The 18,597-nt window shown below is 38.8% G+C and overlaps 1 protein-coding gene across 28 annotated transcripts in view; it reads right to left on the bottom strand.

Annotated features, from left to right (window-relative positions):
- The window catches only part of KCNAB1 (potassium voltage-gated channel subfamily A regulatory beta subunit 1), a 532,662-nt gene that overhangs the window by 62,199 nt on the left and 451,866 nt on the right, over positions 1-18,597 (bottom strand). For 27 of the 28 annotated variants that reach the window (XR_014076899.1, XR_014076897.1, XR_014076908.1 and 24 more), the window contains one exon: positions 13,479-13,565. The exons of the other annotated variant lie outside the window; for it this stretch is intronic. Coding sequence is in view for 9 of the 27 variants with exons in the window: in XM_081570616.1 (XP_081426742.1) it covers positions 13,479-13,565 (87 nt within the window). In the remaining 18 variants the exon portion in view is untranslated. The remainder of the gene's footprint in view (positions 1-13,478; positions 13,566-18,597) is intronic. 28 annotated transcript variants of the gene reach the window in all.

Here is an 18,597-nt window from a genome sequence, read left to right as displayed (position 1 = left end):
CCCACTCCAGTATTCTTGCCTGGAGGATTCCATGGATAAAGGAGCCTGGCTGGCTAAAGTCCAGGGGGTAGCAGAATTGGACACAACTGAGCAACTAACACACACACACACACATAATAGTCTATATAAGTTCATTTTTATTGTTTTCCTGTTTATTTCCTGTCTCTCCTGCTAGAATGAATGTGTCTGTCAAGGATGGAAATCTTTGTCTATTTTGTTCTCTTGTCTGTCCCATGCATCAAGGACAATGTCTAGCGTAGCAGGCACTCAAAAATATTAGCTGAATATGAATAAAGGAATGAGACATGTTTTAGACCTGAGTATTTTTTTTTTTTATTGTATCCTGTTCTTCTCTGGGCCATCCTGAATATGGTACAATGACATTAAAATGCATTCTGTAGGTGTTCTGAGGAAGGAGTTTGCAAGATTGGCACTGTGCTTGAGAAGGGAGTAGGAGAAATGGATGGGAGAAATAAAATTTCATCCATTTTCCTTCCCAATTTTTCTTTTTGGTCCCCACATCTCCCTTTTTTGCTTTCAGTTAAGTTTTGTGTGAATTCTTATGTCATTTTGTTTTTTCCTCTTGTCTTACTAGATAAAAACACTCATTTCTAGGGATAATTAGGTTCATTCTATCACTAAACATACTTCCAGTTTCCATGCTAGTGATACATTTTCCTTTTTTGTCCAAGTAAAAGAGAATATTGATAATTCTAAACTTTCCTTTCCTTTCTATTGTTTCCCTGTACCCACACAGTCTATCTACTGGCCCTTAAAGAATTTTATTGTATAAGTAAATTCTGAGTTGACTCCAGTAGGATTTTAGAAAATTGTATAAAAGGATCTCAGTTAGTTATTAGTATGGTAAGATTGGTTTCACTGAAGCTAGTCACACTGGTCATCTTTCAGAATTTAAAACAAATAAATAAAATCTAATATAAAAATACATTTAGAAAGGATGGATCAAGTTCAAACTGCAGAAGCTGAGGTTTTGTGGCTTATACTCTTTTTTTTTTTAGTATTTGAATACTGACAAACACTCTCCCAAATAGTGACACTTTCAAAAGTCCTCAGATGCCTGGGCAGTGTTCATGAGGTACAAGGATGTCTGTGTTCAACGTACACATTTTAAACAAGTGGCCAAGGGCCTTATTTTATAATTTGTGGGGACTTAAATCTTTAGCACAGAAGATTTTCCTGAATTTCCAATTATATTGGACATGATATTTTCTTATAAAGTAAACAAATTTGTTTTCTGAAACTAATAGAAAAGTTAATTTTTTTCATGTGTAATTTAAGTCAGATCAATTTAAAATTAGGTATTTAAACATATATAACTAGTATGTGGAATGAGCATGATTTGTGATAATATAATTATGACCCTGTTTTATTTTTTAATCTCCCACTGCCCCTTTACATTTAGTGGGAACAATGAAACCTTGACCCTGATGAAAACTCAGGCTGTCTCACAGTTTTTCTGCCCACTCTTGGGTAATGCACAGTCCTGACATCCTTTTAGATCATAAACACAGACTTTACAGCTATCAATCAAAACTACAAACTCAAATTCCTTTCTCTGTCCCAGCTGGGACCTGCTTAGACTAACGCCTGCAGCAGAGGATAACGAGAGGCGGCATGGCTGGCTGCGCTATTTCTCTACTTTCTGCCTCTCCCATGAACCCTTCTCCTACTGGCTCTGGGTGTCCAGCTCCAGCCCCCACTATCCTCCTGGAGGACACACCCAAGATGACCCCACACAGGAAATATTCAGAGTTGCCCTCCTGGACAGCTCCAGGGAGGGTACACTCTCCTGGCTGTACCATAAAGTAGAGACTCAGCCCTTCTAGATTTGCCAGGTGTGAGTCAGCTCCCAAGCCTCTTTACTCCCCGACCATGATGGTCATGCTCTCCACCCCCAACTAGGTATCACAGTGTAGTTTTTCCAGCTATGCCCTTCTCACTAGATCCTCTCTTTCAACCTTTGTTTTCCTGAAGCAAGTTGAGGGGAGAGGCACAGAACTCAGAGTGAGGGAAAATTTCCTCTTTGTGGCAGAATGCCTCAGTCGTGTCTGACTCTTTGTGAACTTTTGGACTGCAGCCTGCCAGGCTCCTCTGTCCATGGGATTTCCCAGGCAAGAATATTGGAGTGGGTTGCCATTTTCTCCTCCGGGGGATCTTCCTGACCAAGGGATCAAACCTGCATCTCCTATGTCTCCTGCAGTGCAGGCAGATTCTTAACCTGTTGAGTCATCAGGGAAGCCCATACATGGGGGAGGGTAATTGTAGTAACTTTCTACCGTTAATAACTGCTGCAGGCAGAGATCGGCAGTGGATGCCAACTCCAGGTGGTGAGGAACCAGGCTATTCACACGGTCTCGAAGAATCACACCCCAACTTATTTATTCATTACCAAGTCATAAAGGTACCATCATGGTGGAGAAAACTGAGACATCATCTTAACCGAGTGATCAACTTTAACATGGCCAATAATGGAAAGTGATCCTCCAGGGCCCCCTGAGAGACACACTGAGATGGACCCAACATGATCTGTGTAATCTTCTTGCCAAAGATGCTTGATCTTAATCTAATCATGAGAAAACAATCAGACAAATCCAGACTGAAGAGACATTCTCAAAAACAACTGGCCTACATTTTTCTTAAAAATGTCATTGTCATCAAAGAGAAAACAAGGTGGAGGAAACATTTTAGACTAAAAAAGATTGAAAAGCCATGAAAACTTAATGCAATGTGGGATTCTTAATCAAATCAGAGACTCACCTCCTTCTCAAACAACAACAACAAAATCCTTAAAGGACAGTTTAGGAAATTTGAGTACGGTTTGTATAGGTAACAGCAGTGTACCAGGGTTAACGTTCTCGAGTGTGATGAGTGCATGATGCTTGTGTGGAAGAATGCCAAGTCTCAGGAGAGAGAAGAAAATATTTATGGGTGAAAGGTCACACTGCGAGAGCATAAGAGAGAGCAAAACAGAGGCAAAATATAGCACAGTTGGGTAAATCGAGGCAAAGACTTGGCTGTTTATTTTTTCAACCTTTCTGTAGATTTCTGATTTCTTAAACATCAGGGAAAGAAAAAGTTGTGGAGTCAGCTCTTGTCTTTTTCCTTTGCAAGTATAGAAATGGAGATTTGACATCTCTCTTTGAAATTTTGTTGTGTCTCGATGTTTGATTGAAACTTCAGGTATGACATCTTACTACATGTGTACACACACATGTAACAGTGACAATCTCAAAATGTTTGTACAGATATTACAAATTACAATTAATCAAACATTTCCACTTATGTTAGCATCACAACAACCTTGGAAATAGCTAGACAAGGTACTGTTTTTATTATTCCCATTTTCCAAATGAAAAACTGAGCAGCAGAAACTCTGAGCAGCACAAGCAAGTTCACACACCTAAGGCTAGTATCCTCATCCCCTGATTGCAGATCCCATATTTTTTCACTACACATATTCAACACCCAGGAGGGCTTTAAAAAAAGCCCCTGAGTCTCTCATTACTTCATTTTTTACAGAAAGTAAGAGAGAGACTTAAGGGTATTTGTTTATCCCCATTGTCTGAGAATTCCAGATGAGCAATGATACAGGAGCTCATTCAGCTCACTGGATCTGCATGCTAGTAAGCCCTGATCAAGACTCTGCTTTGACAGGCAGCTAAAACCCACAGCCCCACCTATCCGGGCTGAAGAGTCGGACAATGCTAGTCTCAGAGTCCTATACCCATGTGACTGCAGATCAGCTATAGCACCATGAGGAGCTTGTAGAGATGGATGCCCCTGAGGCTGAGGCAACATCCCCTCAGAATGTGGAGGTGACTCTTGTCACAACTCCAGCAACTTTCAGGGAGATGACAGCTCACACAGAAGGAAGCTCACATGAGTCACAAACCCACAGCCCCAGAATACTAAGCAGTTCTCTTTCCACCTGACAGCTGGGGTGAGCAGAAGCTGTCTCCACTCTCTATTTTTTCTTAACTAAAAACAACTTAAGGGGGAAAACAAAAACCGAAAGGTCACCCTTTCTGAGCTTGGTGGAGACCACATATTTGTGGTGAGGAGGTAGAATGGGCCTCCAGACACGTGGCCCACATTGTTTCTCCTTTTGTGTCTTACTAATGAGAGCAGATGTATCTGCCTGCACTGTCAACTGAAGATGTGAGGAAAGGGGAAAAAGGGAAAGAGAATAGATGAAGTAGGTAAACTGCATAGAATATCACCAGGATCCTTCTTTGCAACAGGACTTTATTAAATGTGGTTGGGAATATCTGGCTTCCCAAGAAATCACAAGATACACCCTTAAATGATTACAAATTATTATTGGGAATACAGTTTCCTTTAAAGCCAGCTTGTCACGTATTTTTTGCAGCCTTGGCAATCTTAACTTCTCAGTATGTTCTAAAACTCCTGTTCTCTCTATGGGATCTATTTGGAAAATGAAAACTTGTTAACCAGGGCTCTGCTCCTGATAGATGGATACCACAGTGATCCATGGTCCAAACTCTGGAAATTTTTCCAGTTTCCCTAGAAATTTACTCTGCAAATCTGAGACAGCATGCCAACAACTAACGGTGGTCAACTCTATAATGTCTGTAATGTGCCTTTTCTGTGTTACTTAAGATTATTCAGTTCTGCTCAAGAAAGTAAGAAATGTGTAAAGAAGATAAATGATACTGGGTAGAGAAACAAGGAGCTTGTGAGACAGGCAGAATTAACATCATGTTTATAATAAGACTAAGTGGATTAATAATCTCTGAGTCATGGGGGCCATGGACATAGGAAACAATGTGTGTACTGAGCATTGAGGAAAGGATGATATTCACATCCGTTTACCTATGGCATGAAACACGAAACAGTCAAGATACACTAAAATATATGTGAACCGTATGAGGACTTAAAAGTATTATTTGGTATGATTTTTATTGTTAAATGTATTCTTAAATCAGTCACCCACTGGTGATCCCATTCTGGCCTCACAAATCCTCAAAAATGCAGAGTCCACAGCTGTACATCAAGCTAACTAGTGAGCTGCAGTTAATGGTCGGGTAGATTTGTGCTTGAGTCTTTCCAATAGAGCAAGTGTGCTATTGACCCAGGCACCTTCTGTCTGCTAGTGCAGATATTCAAAAAATGTGAACTGAAGAAATGAGTGGATCCTATTATTGAGTTTTTTCTAGATACACTTTTGAAAATAAAACCACAGACTCAACATGACCTTTTGACTGAATAGATTAAACCTGGAAAATCTATAATTGAATAATTTTAAGGAGCCTGGAGGATCTCAGAACAAAATTTCAAGGAGAAAAAATGAGCTAGAAGAAGATTCCATTGCTAACTGTGTACCTTGTTTCTACATGGCCTCACCACAGACCCTGGGTGATGTTGCATCGTGGCCATCTTCATTTGATTTTCATCACATTATAATTTTCAGGTCTTAGTCGTCTCCTATGCTCACCTTTGAGAGAGATCCAGAGAAAGGGGAGTTTTATATGTATGTGTGTTGTATGGGGCATTCTAGAAATGGGGTTTATGTTTTTTTTCCCCTATTGTGAGTGAGGTACTATATCCACACTGTTAACTCCTTCAGAAATCACTATATGTGTTACCTGCATTTTCAGATGAAGAGACTGAGCTTCAGTGAGGGTAGTAACTTGTCCTAGGTATACATAGGTAGCAAAGCCAGAATTTAATGCTGTGTCCATCTGATGTCCCCCAGATCATTTTACAGAAATATTGTCCTAAGGAGAAGGACGCTCACAATGGTAGAAACATGAGATTTTTCTAAAACAACAACAACAACAAAAAAACACAGGCAAACACCAGACACTGGAAGAACATTGCAACCATTTCCGAATGTTATTTCTTAGAATGAATGAAATTAATTTCTTTTTTAATGACATGACTTGGTATTCTGTAAAGGATAAAACATCAGATGAATACATCTAAAGTAGCAGTAAAACGTTTGGTGAATTTACAGTTAAAATGGAAATAAAACTGATTTAGTAAACTTGGAACACTTTTTTTTTTAACCATGGGTTTGGTAAGGTTTGGCTCATCCTCTTGGATAGGAAAATCATTTTCTCCAAATTAATTTCTTGAAAATTCAGCTGTCCCAGCCTTTCAAGCCAGGAGGTTAAATAGATCTGATCAATACCAGAGGCCTCAGAGTATCCTGACCAGGGTCATAAATGAAATGGGTTAGATAATTTTAATATCTGATATAGTAATCCTCAGGGGCAACCGAACTGCCCAAGAATCATCCCTCCATTCATTTCTGCTCATTTAGGTATCAAGAAGATTTCTGGAGAGAGATCTGGCATCTGGATGCTGCCGTTAAGGCAGATGAGGAGAAATGGAATATAACAGTGTCCTGGGACTCTCTGCCAGCAACCTATCCTTAATATCACCCTGAAATATGCTGAACCAGATCAAGTACCAGAATATTCACAGATGTTAGGAAACCAAAATAGGTCTTCAAGGAGAAAAATGAAGATGTATCTATTTAAATTTAGTTTCATTCATCTTCATTCATTCACTAAAACAACTTGTTCACTCATCCATCTAATTATCCATCCATGCACCCATCCATACAACAAATATTTATTGAGCACTTATTATGTGTCTGGTGTTCTGCTAGACTTGAACTAGAGTTTAAAGACTTGTGTGGTGAAATAGCCACTAGCCACATGTGGTTACTGAGTACTTGAAATGTGGCTGGCTCAAATTAAGTGTTATAAGTGGGCATGGAACAAAGGACTGGTTCAAAATCCAGAAAGGAGTATTTCAAGGCTGTATATTGTCACCCTGCTTATTTAACTTAAATGCAGAACACATCATGTGAAATGCTGGGCTAGATGAAGCACAAGCTGGATTCAAGTTTGCTGGGAGAAATATCAATAACCTCAGATATGCAGATGATACCACTCTAATGGCAGAAAGTGAAGATGAACTAAAGAGCCTCTTGATGAAGGTGAGAGAGTAGAAAAGTTGGCTTAAAACTCAACATTCAAAAAATGATCATGGCATCTGGTCCCATCACTTCATGGCAAACAGATGGGGAAAAAATGGAAATGTGACAGACTTTATTTTCTTGGGCTCCAAAATCAGTGCAGATGGTGACTGCAGCCATGAAATTAAAAGATGTTTGCTCCTTGAAAGAAAAGCTATGACCAACCTAGATGGTGTATTCAAAAGCAGAGACGTTTCTTTGCCGACAAAGGTCTGTCTAGTCAAGGCTATGGTTTTTCCAATAGTCATATATTGATGTCAGAGTTGGACCATAAAGAAGGCTCAGCACTGAATAATTGATGCTTTTGAACTGTGGTGTTGGGGAAGATTCTTGAGAGTCCCTTGGGCTGCAAGGAAATCAAACCAGTCAATCCTAAAGGAAATCAACCCTAAACATTCATTGGAAGAACTGATACTGGAGCTCTAATACTTTGACCACTTGATGTGAAGAGCCGACTCATTAGAAAAGACCCTGATACTGAGAAAGACTGAGGGAAGGAGGAGAAAGGAGTGACAGAGGGTGAGATGGTTGGATGGAATCAGTGACTCAATGGACATGAGTTTGAGCAAACTCTGGGAGATAGTGAAGGACAGGGAAGCCTGGCATGCTGCAGTCCATGGGGTTGTGACGAGTCAGGCATGACTTAGTGACTGAACAAAAAAATAAGTATGAAGTACATGACAGATTTCAAAGACTTATTATGAAAAAAATGTAAAATATCCCCTCAAAAATTTTATATTGATTATATGTTGAAATTTTTTAATATATTGGCTTAAATTAAAATATATTTTTATAATTAATCTCCTCTATTTCTTTTTACCTTTAAAATGTAAGTAACAGAAAATTGAAAGTACATATATGGCTTTCAAAATATGTCTATGGAACAGCACTGTTATAGAATATTTGCAGAAGATTCCTTCCTGCTATTATGCTTTTTGGGGGACACATATAGGGTGTTTTTCAGGGAAGACAGTAAAATACAAAGGCAGAAGGTATGATCCATGGTGGTTAGATAATACTTATAGGTTTGTATGAGTGTGCTCAGTTGCTCAGTTGTGTCTGACTCTTTGAGACCCCATAGACTGTAGCCCACCAGGCTCCTCTGTCTATGGAATTTTCCAGGAAAGAATCCTAGAGTGGGTTGCCATTTCCTACCTCAGGGGATCTTCCCAACCCAGGGATCAAACCCACGTCTCTTGTGTCTCTTGTATTGGCAGGCGAAATCTTTACCACTGTGCCACTTGAGAAGCCCCATTTCTAGGCTTGGTGAGGGGAGTCATTAAATTTTTGTTTTCAAAACTTTACTTTGGATGCTAAAAATCCAGGCCCAATGTTCTGGAACTGAAAAAGTATAGAAAATTTGGGATGCTGAAATGTTTGCCACTCTGGTATTTCCTGTGCTGTTATTGGATGGATGTCCTAGTTTCCTGAATATCCATAAATTCCTGCTGGCACATGGGGACAGTAAAAAAGATGGCATTGAAAGAAGCAAATTCTTACGGAATAGGTTGTTTGACATGATGATGTTATGGGAATTAAGCAATTCTAACTTTGATCTTGTCCCTCTTTTTTGAAATAAGACATCTGGGTTGTTTTATGTCTGCGTTGACCTACTAGCAGGAAAATAAATAAATAATTTGAACTGTAATTAGGTTGGGAATAGCATCTAATGACTTAGGGAGTTTGTAAGATTAACTAGTTTTGGCAAAAAATTCTAAATAAATAAAAGTTAGAGGGCTCAATTCCAAGCTTTTTTTTTAAAATAAAAATTTAATTAAAATGTAATTTAATTTAAAACATCATAATATTCTCAGATCAATGAATTTAGTGGCTTTTCTCCCTTCAAAAAGCTACGTAAACTAAAATGGGTCCCTCCTTTTTCTATTATTCACAAGTGGTACATGGTTTATAAGTTCCTTTCGTGACCACAATGATGCTCGGTCACCTCATCCCTAGAGCAATGAGAAGAGTATGGGTGAGTGGTCTGGCCCTTGGGAACGACTGAAAACCACACTGAAAAACTCCTCGTGCAGGTCCTCAGGCACACAAGTGCTCTGTGTCTATCCATGTCCAACATGACTCATGATGGAATTAACTTTCTCTTGCCTAAAGAGCTTAAGAGAAGATTTTGAAATATACTTTGGGGATTTATGGAAGTGAGAGACTTAAGAATATGAGTATCATGAACCTCAAGGACCTGTCAGTGACTCTACTGGGAAGAACACAGCAGCATAAGAAAGAAGAAATGGGACATGGGGGTGATTTTCTCTGGTATTAGAAAACATGCCATCAACACCAGATATTATAAGAGACAGATGGCATGGCAGATGCTCTGAAAGAAAAATGACTTACTACCAGGTGAACCAGAAAAAAAAATAAACAAGAAGGACAGAGGGAAAAGTACACAAGTTCCTCTCTGTTGTCAAGAACATCTTCCCATAGCTGTAAAATGTCTAATTGCATTCCACAGGGTTGCACATTACAAAGGCAATCTCACCCCCTTTCTCCACTGATTGCACTTTTGGAGTTTATGGCCATTCTTTTGAGAGGACTCACTTTTGCCTATTGGATTTTTAAGGAAGAAAGGAAGGCAGCATCTAATTTGATCCATGATGCTAAAATATTATGAGAATGATACTGCTAATTTTTCTGTGGCTCAGTTGCTTCCATTTGATATGCAGATCCTAGATGAAACTCACGTAGGTTTATTCTAGAAATGTTCCCACTTAATATCCTTTCATAGTTGCAAATCAAGTGAATGGGGTTGGCACTTTAATAGATTTAAATCAAAATTGTTTAAAATGAGTCTTAGAAAGCTGGTCTGTGTTCTCTCATTGGTTCCCCAGAATTTAATATAGGTTCCTTGGCAAAATTATAAGTTAGGGTGTGTTATGGGTCTATGGAATTGACAAGGAATGGTTGAAAGCAATAAAGATGATCTACAAATGCAAAGGGTTTACTGTGAAGCACACATATAGAGAATAGTGCCAACATATATAGATTTAATATACAAAAATTCAGCAATATGCACTTGGAAACCACTGTTCCATCACTTATATTAGACAGAAATGGATGCAACTGAGCCTAAAATTGCCAATGTGAGTTGCTAAAATAAGAAAAGTATGTGAATAATATTAAGGCCATTGCCAAAAGGAAAAAAAAAACATGTCTGGGAAAGTATCTAGTGATGATTTTGTCACTATATTTGGAGATGAAATTGAACAACTAAAGGCTACCAAGTAACACTAACAAATAACTACTATGGCTACTATAGGGTTTTCAAGGGTAATTTTGATTATATGTAACATTTACTTTTCTTTATTGTTTTTAGAAACCCTAATAGGCTTCCTAAGGTAGACCCCATTGTACACATACAATTTTCACTAATACACATACACATATGATTTACAAAATCATTGCAAAAATGAAACTTAATAACCTGGAGTCCAGACATAGCTTAGACACCTTTTTTTTTTTCATTTTAGAGGAGAAAATGCACCCAAGATCACCTGGCAATCTCTGTCTATTCTAGTCCTTATTTTCTTCTTTTTATCCTATTTCTTCTCTCCTTTGCCCAGATCAGTCCTTTCCTCTGTTACAGTTAAGTAGGAGAGACTAAATGTGGAGAATGAGTTTCTAGAGATTAATATCAAACTAGCCCTTCCATCTGGCTCACCTTGGAACAAATAAGTATACTGTTTGAGGATACACACTTTCTACAAACCTAGGGAGACATCACAGGGAAGCTTTTTCAATCTAGAATGAGTCCTACAGAGAGACTTGCCTACAGTGTATCCCGGCTAAGTCCTCCCAGAGGAATAAGCCCTGGGTCTGATGCACCAGCCAGGAGTGGATCTCCCTTTTGTGGGGGTGGGGAGAGCAGGCTATATTCCAGCATAAAGTGGCTGGTTGCCACAGAGCTATGAAATGCCATGTTCCTTGACCCTATCAACAAGTGCAAATCTCTATTTGACACCCTTTGTTAGACTTCCAAACTTCAATAACTCATGATAAAACAGCTTCCTATTCTGCTTTGTGGAATTTTCTGTAAGAAACTCAGAGAAAATATAAATATTGCCTGATTCCAGCAGAGGGTGGATAATGCTGCAGTTACATTCTATCAGGCAGCAATCTGTTTTTTTTTTTTTTTTAATATTTTGAAGCTCCCTTCTAATGTCAGCACATAATCTGTGTTTATACAAGAGACACCATTATCTTATTAGTATCACATAGTTTGGCTCCTAATTGAGAATATCCTCCTTCTGTAGGTATATAATGCAGGTTATAACGTTTTCTGTTTCAGAGACTTTTACTTTATATGCCTCAGATTAAAGATTTATACTTTATATCCCTCAGATTAAAGATAATGGTAGAATGGGCAGTGGAGAAGGCAATGGCACCCCACTCCAGTACTCTTGCCTGGGAAACCCCATGGACAGAGGAGCCTGGTAGGCTGCAGCCCATGGGGTCGCGGAGAGTCGGACACGACTGAGCAACTTCACTTTCACTTTTCACTGTCATGCACTGGCGGAGGAAATGGCAACCCACTCCAGTATTCTTGCCTGGAGAATCCCAGGGACGGGGGAGCCTGGAGGGCTGCCGTCTATGGGGTCGCACAGAGTCGGACACGACTGACGCGACTAAGCAGCAGCAGCAGCAGAATGGGCAGAATGAGCCGAAAAAAAAAATGCTGAAAAATCCCAGATGTTCCTCTATCCTGTACATAGCATAATTGCAAAGGACATTTTTCCTAAGAGGAAAATAGTTCACTAAGCACTTAAACTGGGAAGTAATTTCAGTCTTTAAGAGCTGCCACTAAATGGCATCTTACTTGACAATTGTGCTCGCATGATAGTGTCAGTGCAGTGTTTTAATGTGGCATTAAGAATACTGTGACATCATACTATACTTGCAATACATACTTCTTACATAAATAAAATGTTTATGATTCACTTTATCAAACACCTATTCTTTGCTTTGACAAAAATATGCATTTTATGTCATTTCCATGGATAATTTTTTATTATGAATTTCCAACACTGATCTTGCTTTATAATAAACTTCTAATTTACTCAAATCAAAAAAGCAGAAAACTCTAGCAAAAAATAAGATATATAAATATATATTTTAACCATTTACCTGTGGTTGAGACAAAGATAAATGATAAGGAAAAAAATTTCCATAACTTTTTTTTCAGAAATTCAACCTACAGAAACATTTATATATACTTCAATCATTTACAGATTCCATAACTTCTATAACCCTCTAGCAAGAACAAACTTTTACAGAACCTGACTTATTACAAGATCCAGAACTATTTTTTGAATCATCAAAATTAAATTTACCTTTAGTGTAATTTTACGTTATGTTCTAATTCATTAAAAATTTATAAATCCATGTCATATATAAGCCTTGAATAATCAAAATATTATTTTTTCCCTTATTTTTCCCAAATATCTTCATTCTCATTTACCTCAGGTATGTGAAAATTCATATGAGCATAACTCTCAATTAACTAGAAACTTCTTTTAAAATTTTCCTTCCAAACTATCTTCTTTCCCAATCGGTTCCATAAATAAACACAAATTGAAGAAAACCTGGTTTTAGGAACATTCTGAAAGCTTTCACGGGGAGATGCTTAAATTATCTTCAAACAGTTGTAACAGAAAGGGGATAAAATACTGCAGCTCCTTGAGACTCAAAAACCAGATTGCAACGAAGAGTCTCATTTTGAAACAGTCAGTCCTATAACGTCTCTGGTCACGGTAGCACTTAGCACTTATCATCACAGATTGGAAACTAATCAAACCTAGAGTCATTATAAAATAAGAAGACCCTCAGAGAACTCCAAAATAATGATGGCTGGGTTATAAACTCCCTTTCCAATTATGTTTATTGTTTTAGTTGATGGAATCACAGAAGTGAAACAAACCTGGAGAAAATGAGCACCTTAACTGCAGAAGCCACACTCCCAGTGAGGGCTTCCCTGGTGGCTCAGATGGTAAAGAGTCTGCCTGCAATGCAGGAGACCTGGGTTCTATCCCTGGGTTGGAAAGATCCCCTGGATAAGGGAATGGCAACCCACGCCAGTATTCTTGCCTAGAGAATTCCATGGAGAGAAGAGCCTAGTGAGCTACAGTCCATGGGGTCACAAACAGTCAGACATAACTCAGCTACTAACACACACACACACACACACACACACACACACACACACACACACACACACTCCCAGTGCCTGCAGATGCTTAAAAATCAATGAAGATGCAGGATGCAGAGCACTAACTTTGCAGGTAAATATTGAAACTGAAAGATCGACTGGAAAGGTTTTTATTTTTCACATTCAACCAAATAAGTCTGAATATATTTCATTTCCTACCGTGAGTGGAATAAGTCATCAAGCTAGAATCAATAACTCTAGGGTCTTTTATTAAATTTCTTCACTCACCTTCCATGGGGGTGTTACTGTCTGGTCGATTTGCAAAAACTACATCCACATACTCGAGCTGCAGCCTCTGGAGGGAGCCCTTCAGTCCTGGGAATAGAAGCAGGAAAAATCTCAAAAAGTCTAAACATGAGCACTATTGGAAATTGCTGAAGTTTGCTTTCCTTCAAGAATTTACTTTAAGAAGAGCACTGGATTAGTTTCAAAAAGACATTGAATACAATGATGTGTTCATTGGCCCCTAGAACCCTTTAAAAATATATCAAGGATTGACATTATCCCCAGCAAAGAAAAGCCTTAGAACTTTCTCAGCAGTACTAGTGCTCTACTGGAAACCCACACTTGGCAGTGACCTTTCACAGTGGCTCCTGTGTGGCTGAACCTAGAAGCAAAGTTTAGAACAAAAAAGCAGCCTAAAAGTTTAACTTCTTTCTTTTTGAAAAATGCAAGTTAATGTCACATTTTGAATTACTTAATGGGCTTATAGTGTGATGGAAATATATTTATTGCACATCCAAAACATTAAAATTGTGTAAATCACAAATAAATGACTGACAATCTCATCTTAATGTACACATGGGTTTTAACAGGAATGAAAGGGTTGGCAAATGAAGGTTTCATTCAACATTTTACTAATTGAAACAAAGTTTGGAGAACCTTAAATATAGCTGAATCCTACCATTTCTATTATTCCCCCTTATTTTGAGAAGAAACAAAAACACTAGAAGCTCTAAAGATTTAAGGGGTAATATAAAGGAGAGAGTTAGAATTTTAAAGCAACTTGAACCAATAATCTATGTCTCAACTCTAACCACTGAATCACATTCCTATGATTACTCAGAAAAAAAAATTTAATTTCAGTAAAATTAATACTTCACTGAAATAGGATGTATTGTATATAATATTATGCAACCAAAAGGTTGACAGTGTTCAAGAATTACTTTGTCTCATTTCTAAGAGGCACAGCACTTCCTTATCAGCCTATTTAATTCCACAGGAAGACTGGAGGTTTTTCTCTTTTTATTATAGGCATAAAATTAATTGCATGTTAAATGAGGCTCTTATAAATTTAAATCTGGCTCATTTAAATTTGATTTTTCAAACTGGTTTATTGGCCAGCCACAATTACTTTTCTGACAGGAAAATGGAGTGCTTGACTCCAGTTCCGGAAATATTTTCTCATTCACTGAGAAAGGACTGATTGTCTGTGATGGTAGCTTGTTAAGAGAAGCACTGATGAAGGGATTAGGACAGACAGGTATTGTAAGGTAACGTCTAATGTCTATCCTTAAAAACTGTGGTGACCTTCATGCTCGGGGTATTACCAGCTATCTCAATGGGCATCTTGAAATTAAATTTACCCTAAAAAGCATTATGATATGAACCCCCTCTGGAAGCAGTTGTATGTATGGAGAAAGTAAGGAGAGGAAAAGATAATCAAGCAAACAACCCGCCATGCTCCTCTGTCCATGAGATTCTCCAGGCAAAAATACTGGAGTGGGTTGCCATGCCCTCCTCCAGGGGATCTTCCAGCCCCGGGATCGAACCCAGGTCTCTTATGTTTCCTGCATTGGCAGGCAGGTTCTTTACCACTAGTGCCACCTGGGAAGCCCAAATAACAGGGTATCCCAAGGTCTGAAAGGTTGGAAATCTGTACTCTAGCATGGGATCCCACTTGCTATTCCACGAAGTTATTTGACTTTTTTTGTGTGACTCAGTTCTCTAATCTGTAGTGAAGATAACAATACTTATAACCTTCAGAATCACTGCTCCAGAGAGCAAATAAAATCAGTTGGCAAGCACTTGGTAAGTGTAACAGTCTATAGAAGTGAGGTAATTATAACAGTGGTGCTCACCTCTGGAAAGATTCAGGATAAGCGGTGCCAAAGATTTTCACTGGACCTCCTTGTTTGAAAAGGAAGTCATTAGTGACAGTTCTGGTCCATGCCTGGCACTGGAGACAAAGTTCTCCTTTCTGTTGATGGTCTTCTACCTCTGTGTCTCTTCTTAACAGCTCGGCCAGGGATAAGAGTAACTAGGAGAAAAAGCTATGACTAACTTGACCCTGTTGAAATGAGGTGTGATCAGTGATGATGTAAGTTTTTTTCTTCGGTGTCCTAAACATGTACTGAGTCTCAATTTGATCCTGAAACTGTGGCAGGCTCTGGGTGTTTAAAGATGCATGGATGTAGTATTTATACTTATGGAGCAAACAGTACATATTGAGAGCCTTTGTTGGTACAGGTTCATTGTTCAAAGTAATAGTGTGTACCCATAAATAATGACATGGAACTTGATATAATGACAATATTCTCTGTATTCAGTCATTCCTCATTTCTCAGTTCTTTCTCTGGAAAGCATTTTTTTTCTTATTTTTTAATATTTAGGCCAAGAGTCAAGAGTACTCATATAAGAATATAAGAAATAATGGGTTGCATCCTGTCAGTGATCCACCGAGTCCCTACTCTGACCTTGAACTGAAGTAAAAAGAGGTTGTGTTCCTAAGAGGCACTGTCCACTCACTTTGAAAATCTTAATCACATAAAGCCTTGTAATCCATGGTATGAATTTCGGATTTTACTCCACATGAGATAGCAGAAGGTTGGTGAGGGCGTAAGGAAATGAGAGTTAAGCCAGGAAAATGATGTTATCAGGTTTGTGTTCTGAACTGATACTCGGCTGCTGAGAGTGACCTGTGAGGGGCCAGAGAGAAAGCAGGGAAGGAGACCAGAAGGAGGTCACTGCAGCAGACCATGCGTGGACCAAGTTGGTGAGAAGTGTTCATGTTCAGGACAAGTTGTATAGGTAGAGATAAGAGGAATCTGGGTGTGCTGAATACGGAGTGTGGAGCTGGAGGTATCAAGGAGGACTCTTAGATTTTTGGCCTGAGAATGAAGTGACTGTTAGTAAATGAAGTCACAGGAGAAACAGATCGGTGGTAGGAGCCAGGTTGGGTCTGAGCAGCACATCAGTCAACCCCACAGCGCTCTTGGCAGGTGGAGGGGCCAGTCTGGCATTCAGAGGAGAGGTGCACGTGCAGGTGAGACACACAGCTTGGGACCCAGCACTGGCTGGGTCTGAATGACCCTGCCAATGTCTTTTAGCCCCTTTGGGCTTTAGTATTCTCATCTTTCCAAACACAAAATGGAGCTAGATGATCTTTCTGTTTCCATCCTTCATGTGACTGCCAAACAAATCAGGTAGTCCTGCCTTTTTCTATTTGGATGCTTTAATCTTGTAGCTAAATTGTAGCAACATAAAGGCTTGCTGACAAGTGTCTTCTTGAGAGCCATTTAGAGTTTATCTCCAATAAACAGTCATGTTCTATTTCCACTGAGCAAAAGTTTCTTGAGCTCTGACTTGGGGCCAAGTATTGTTTTAAGTAGATGTGTGAAAATGCATTGACCTTGGCTCCAGAGGGGCATCCAAATGGCTAATCGTAACCTAAGGACACAAGTGCTCCCATGCACTGGATGTACTTGCTGAAGTGCAATTTTGTTCTTGTTTTTAATTTTTTATTTGTTTATTTCTTTTATTTTTGGCCATTCTGGGTCTTCGTTGCTTCAGCCTTTCTCTGGTTATGGCAAGCAGGTGCTACTCTCCAGTTGCAGTGTACAGGCTTCTCTTTGCAGTCGTTTCTCTTGTTGCCGAGTACGGGCTTCAGAGCATGGGCTGAGTAGTTGCAGTGGGTGGGCTTAGTTGCCCCATGGCATGTGGAATCTTCCCAGGCCAGGGATCAAACCCATGTTCCCCAAATTGGCAGGTGGATCCTTAGCCACTAGATCAGCAGGGAAGTCCGAGAAGGCACTTTTGACATTAGCCTGTCCCTTGGCACTAACACGGTATCTGTGGGAGTGAAAACAGGAGGAGCAGGATTTTCCTGCTCTCAAGGAAATGTCTAGAAGTTAACTGGAGATTCCTCAAAAGTCCACAGGAGGATAAATTATGTTATGTAAAGAAAATAGCTTTCAAGTGACAGTAAAAAGAAATCGAAGTTAATCTCCCTTTTAGGTTCTGAAGTTTAACAGGAACTGCTTTGTTCATCAGGTAAAACAATTCAATTAAACCTATTTCACAGGCATCTATAGAAATATGCTCATTTCAGACATTAAGCAGGTTGGCAGGTTAGAAGTGGGTCACGTGTTCACTGTGGCAGGTTTAACTCTGTAGAAATAAGGCCATGAGTAGTTTGGAAATTCTGCAAGGGTTCTATTCAAATATGCTGTGTCATCATCTTCTACTCCTATGGCATATTTGTTTTCCTGTCAGGCTTGAAGATAGATGTTGCCTTAAATAATGTACACTGCTTCTCCATTTAATTTTCCAGCTTCTTCTCGTCAGACCTTCAGTCATGATTTGAGACATGCTTCTTAAAGAAGACTGTCCTGTACTAGAATAAGTGGCTACACCTCCCATTATGAAACATGATCATTTGGGGTGGATGATTTCAATTTACTATGAACATGGTACATCAGAAAGGGACCCTGTAGTGAATCCATTTGTTAAGAAATCTATTCTTTAATTGAAAATTATTAATTGTCTCTTTTTTAAAAAGTTCAGATTGTAGGGTTTGACATTTGCCCTTCATTAAAAAGTCTTAAGCGGAGCTTTTTAAAATATTTTTCCTCTTCTGCTCCTAAAACAGTGACAGTGGGTTTATGTTTTGAATTACATAACAAAACTGTTGCTTACCTGAAAGGCAAATACAGACAGACACAGCTTTTGCTTATAAAAACAAATAAACACTTTACTTATGATTACAATCTGACTTACCAAACTTTCCATTCCTTCAACTTAGATACTAAAGAGCTTTGATCTGCTAAATTTTAACACAAATTTGAGTTTAATAAATGTCTGTGGAATGACTAAATTAATAAATAGACTTTCAGAGCCTGAGTGGATCTTGTGATTCCAAATGAATATAGTGAAAGTTCTACTCCTTCCTCGTGAATCTAAGGAGAATGTTGTTTCTAACTGGATCTAAGTCAAGGACTTAGGGCTTGTTGAAAAGGTCTTTCATAGATTTTTTTCAAAACTGCATTATACACAAATTAAGCTAATTTTATACTCTAAAAAATAACCTAGGTAGCCAAGGTGGCCTGAGCTCTACAAGAACTGGACT

The sequence above is a fragment of the Giraffa tippelskirchi genome, chromosome 2, assembly GCF_054371585.1.
Source record: "Giraffa tippelskirchi isolate mGirTip1 chromosome 2, T2T-mGirTip1v1.2.pri, whole genome shotgun sequence".
Taxonomy (NCBI): Eukaryota; Metazoa; Chordata; class Mammalia; order Artiodactyla; family Giraffidae; genus Giraffa; species Giraffa tippelskirchi.
Note: the sequence above shows the minus strand (reverse complement) of the source record. Positions and strands in the feature narration are given on the sequence as shown.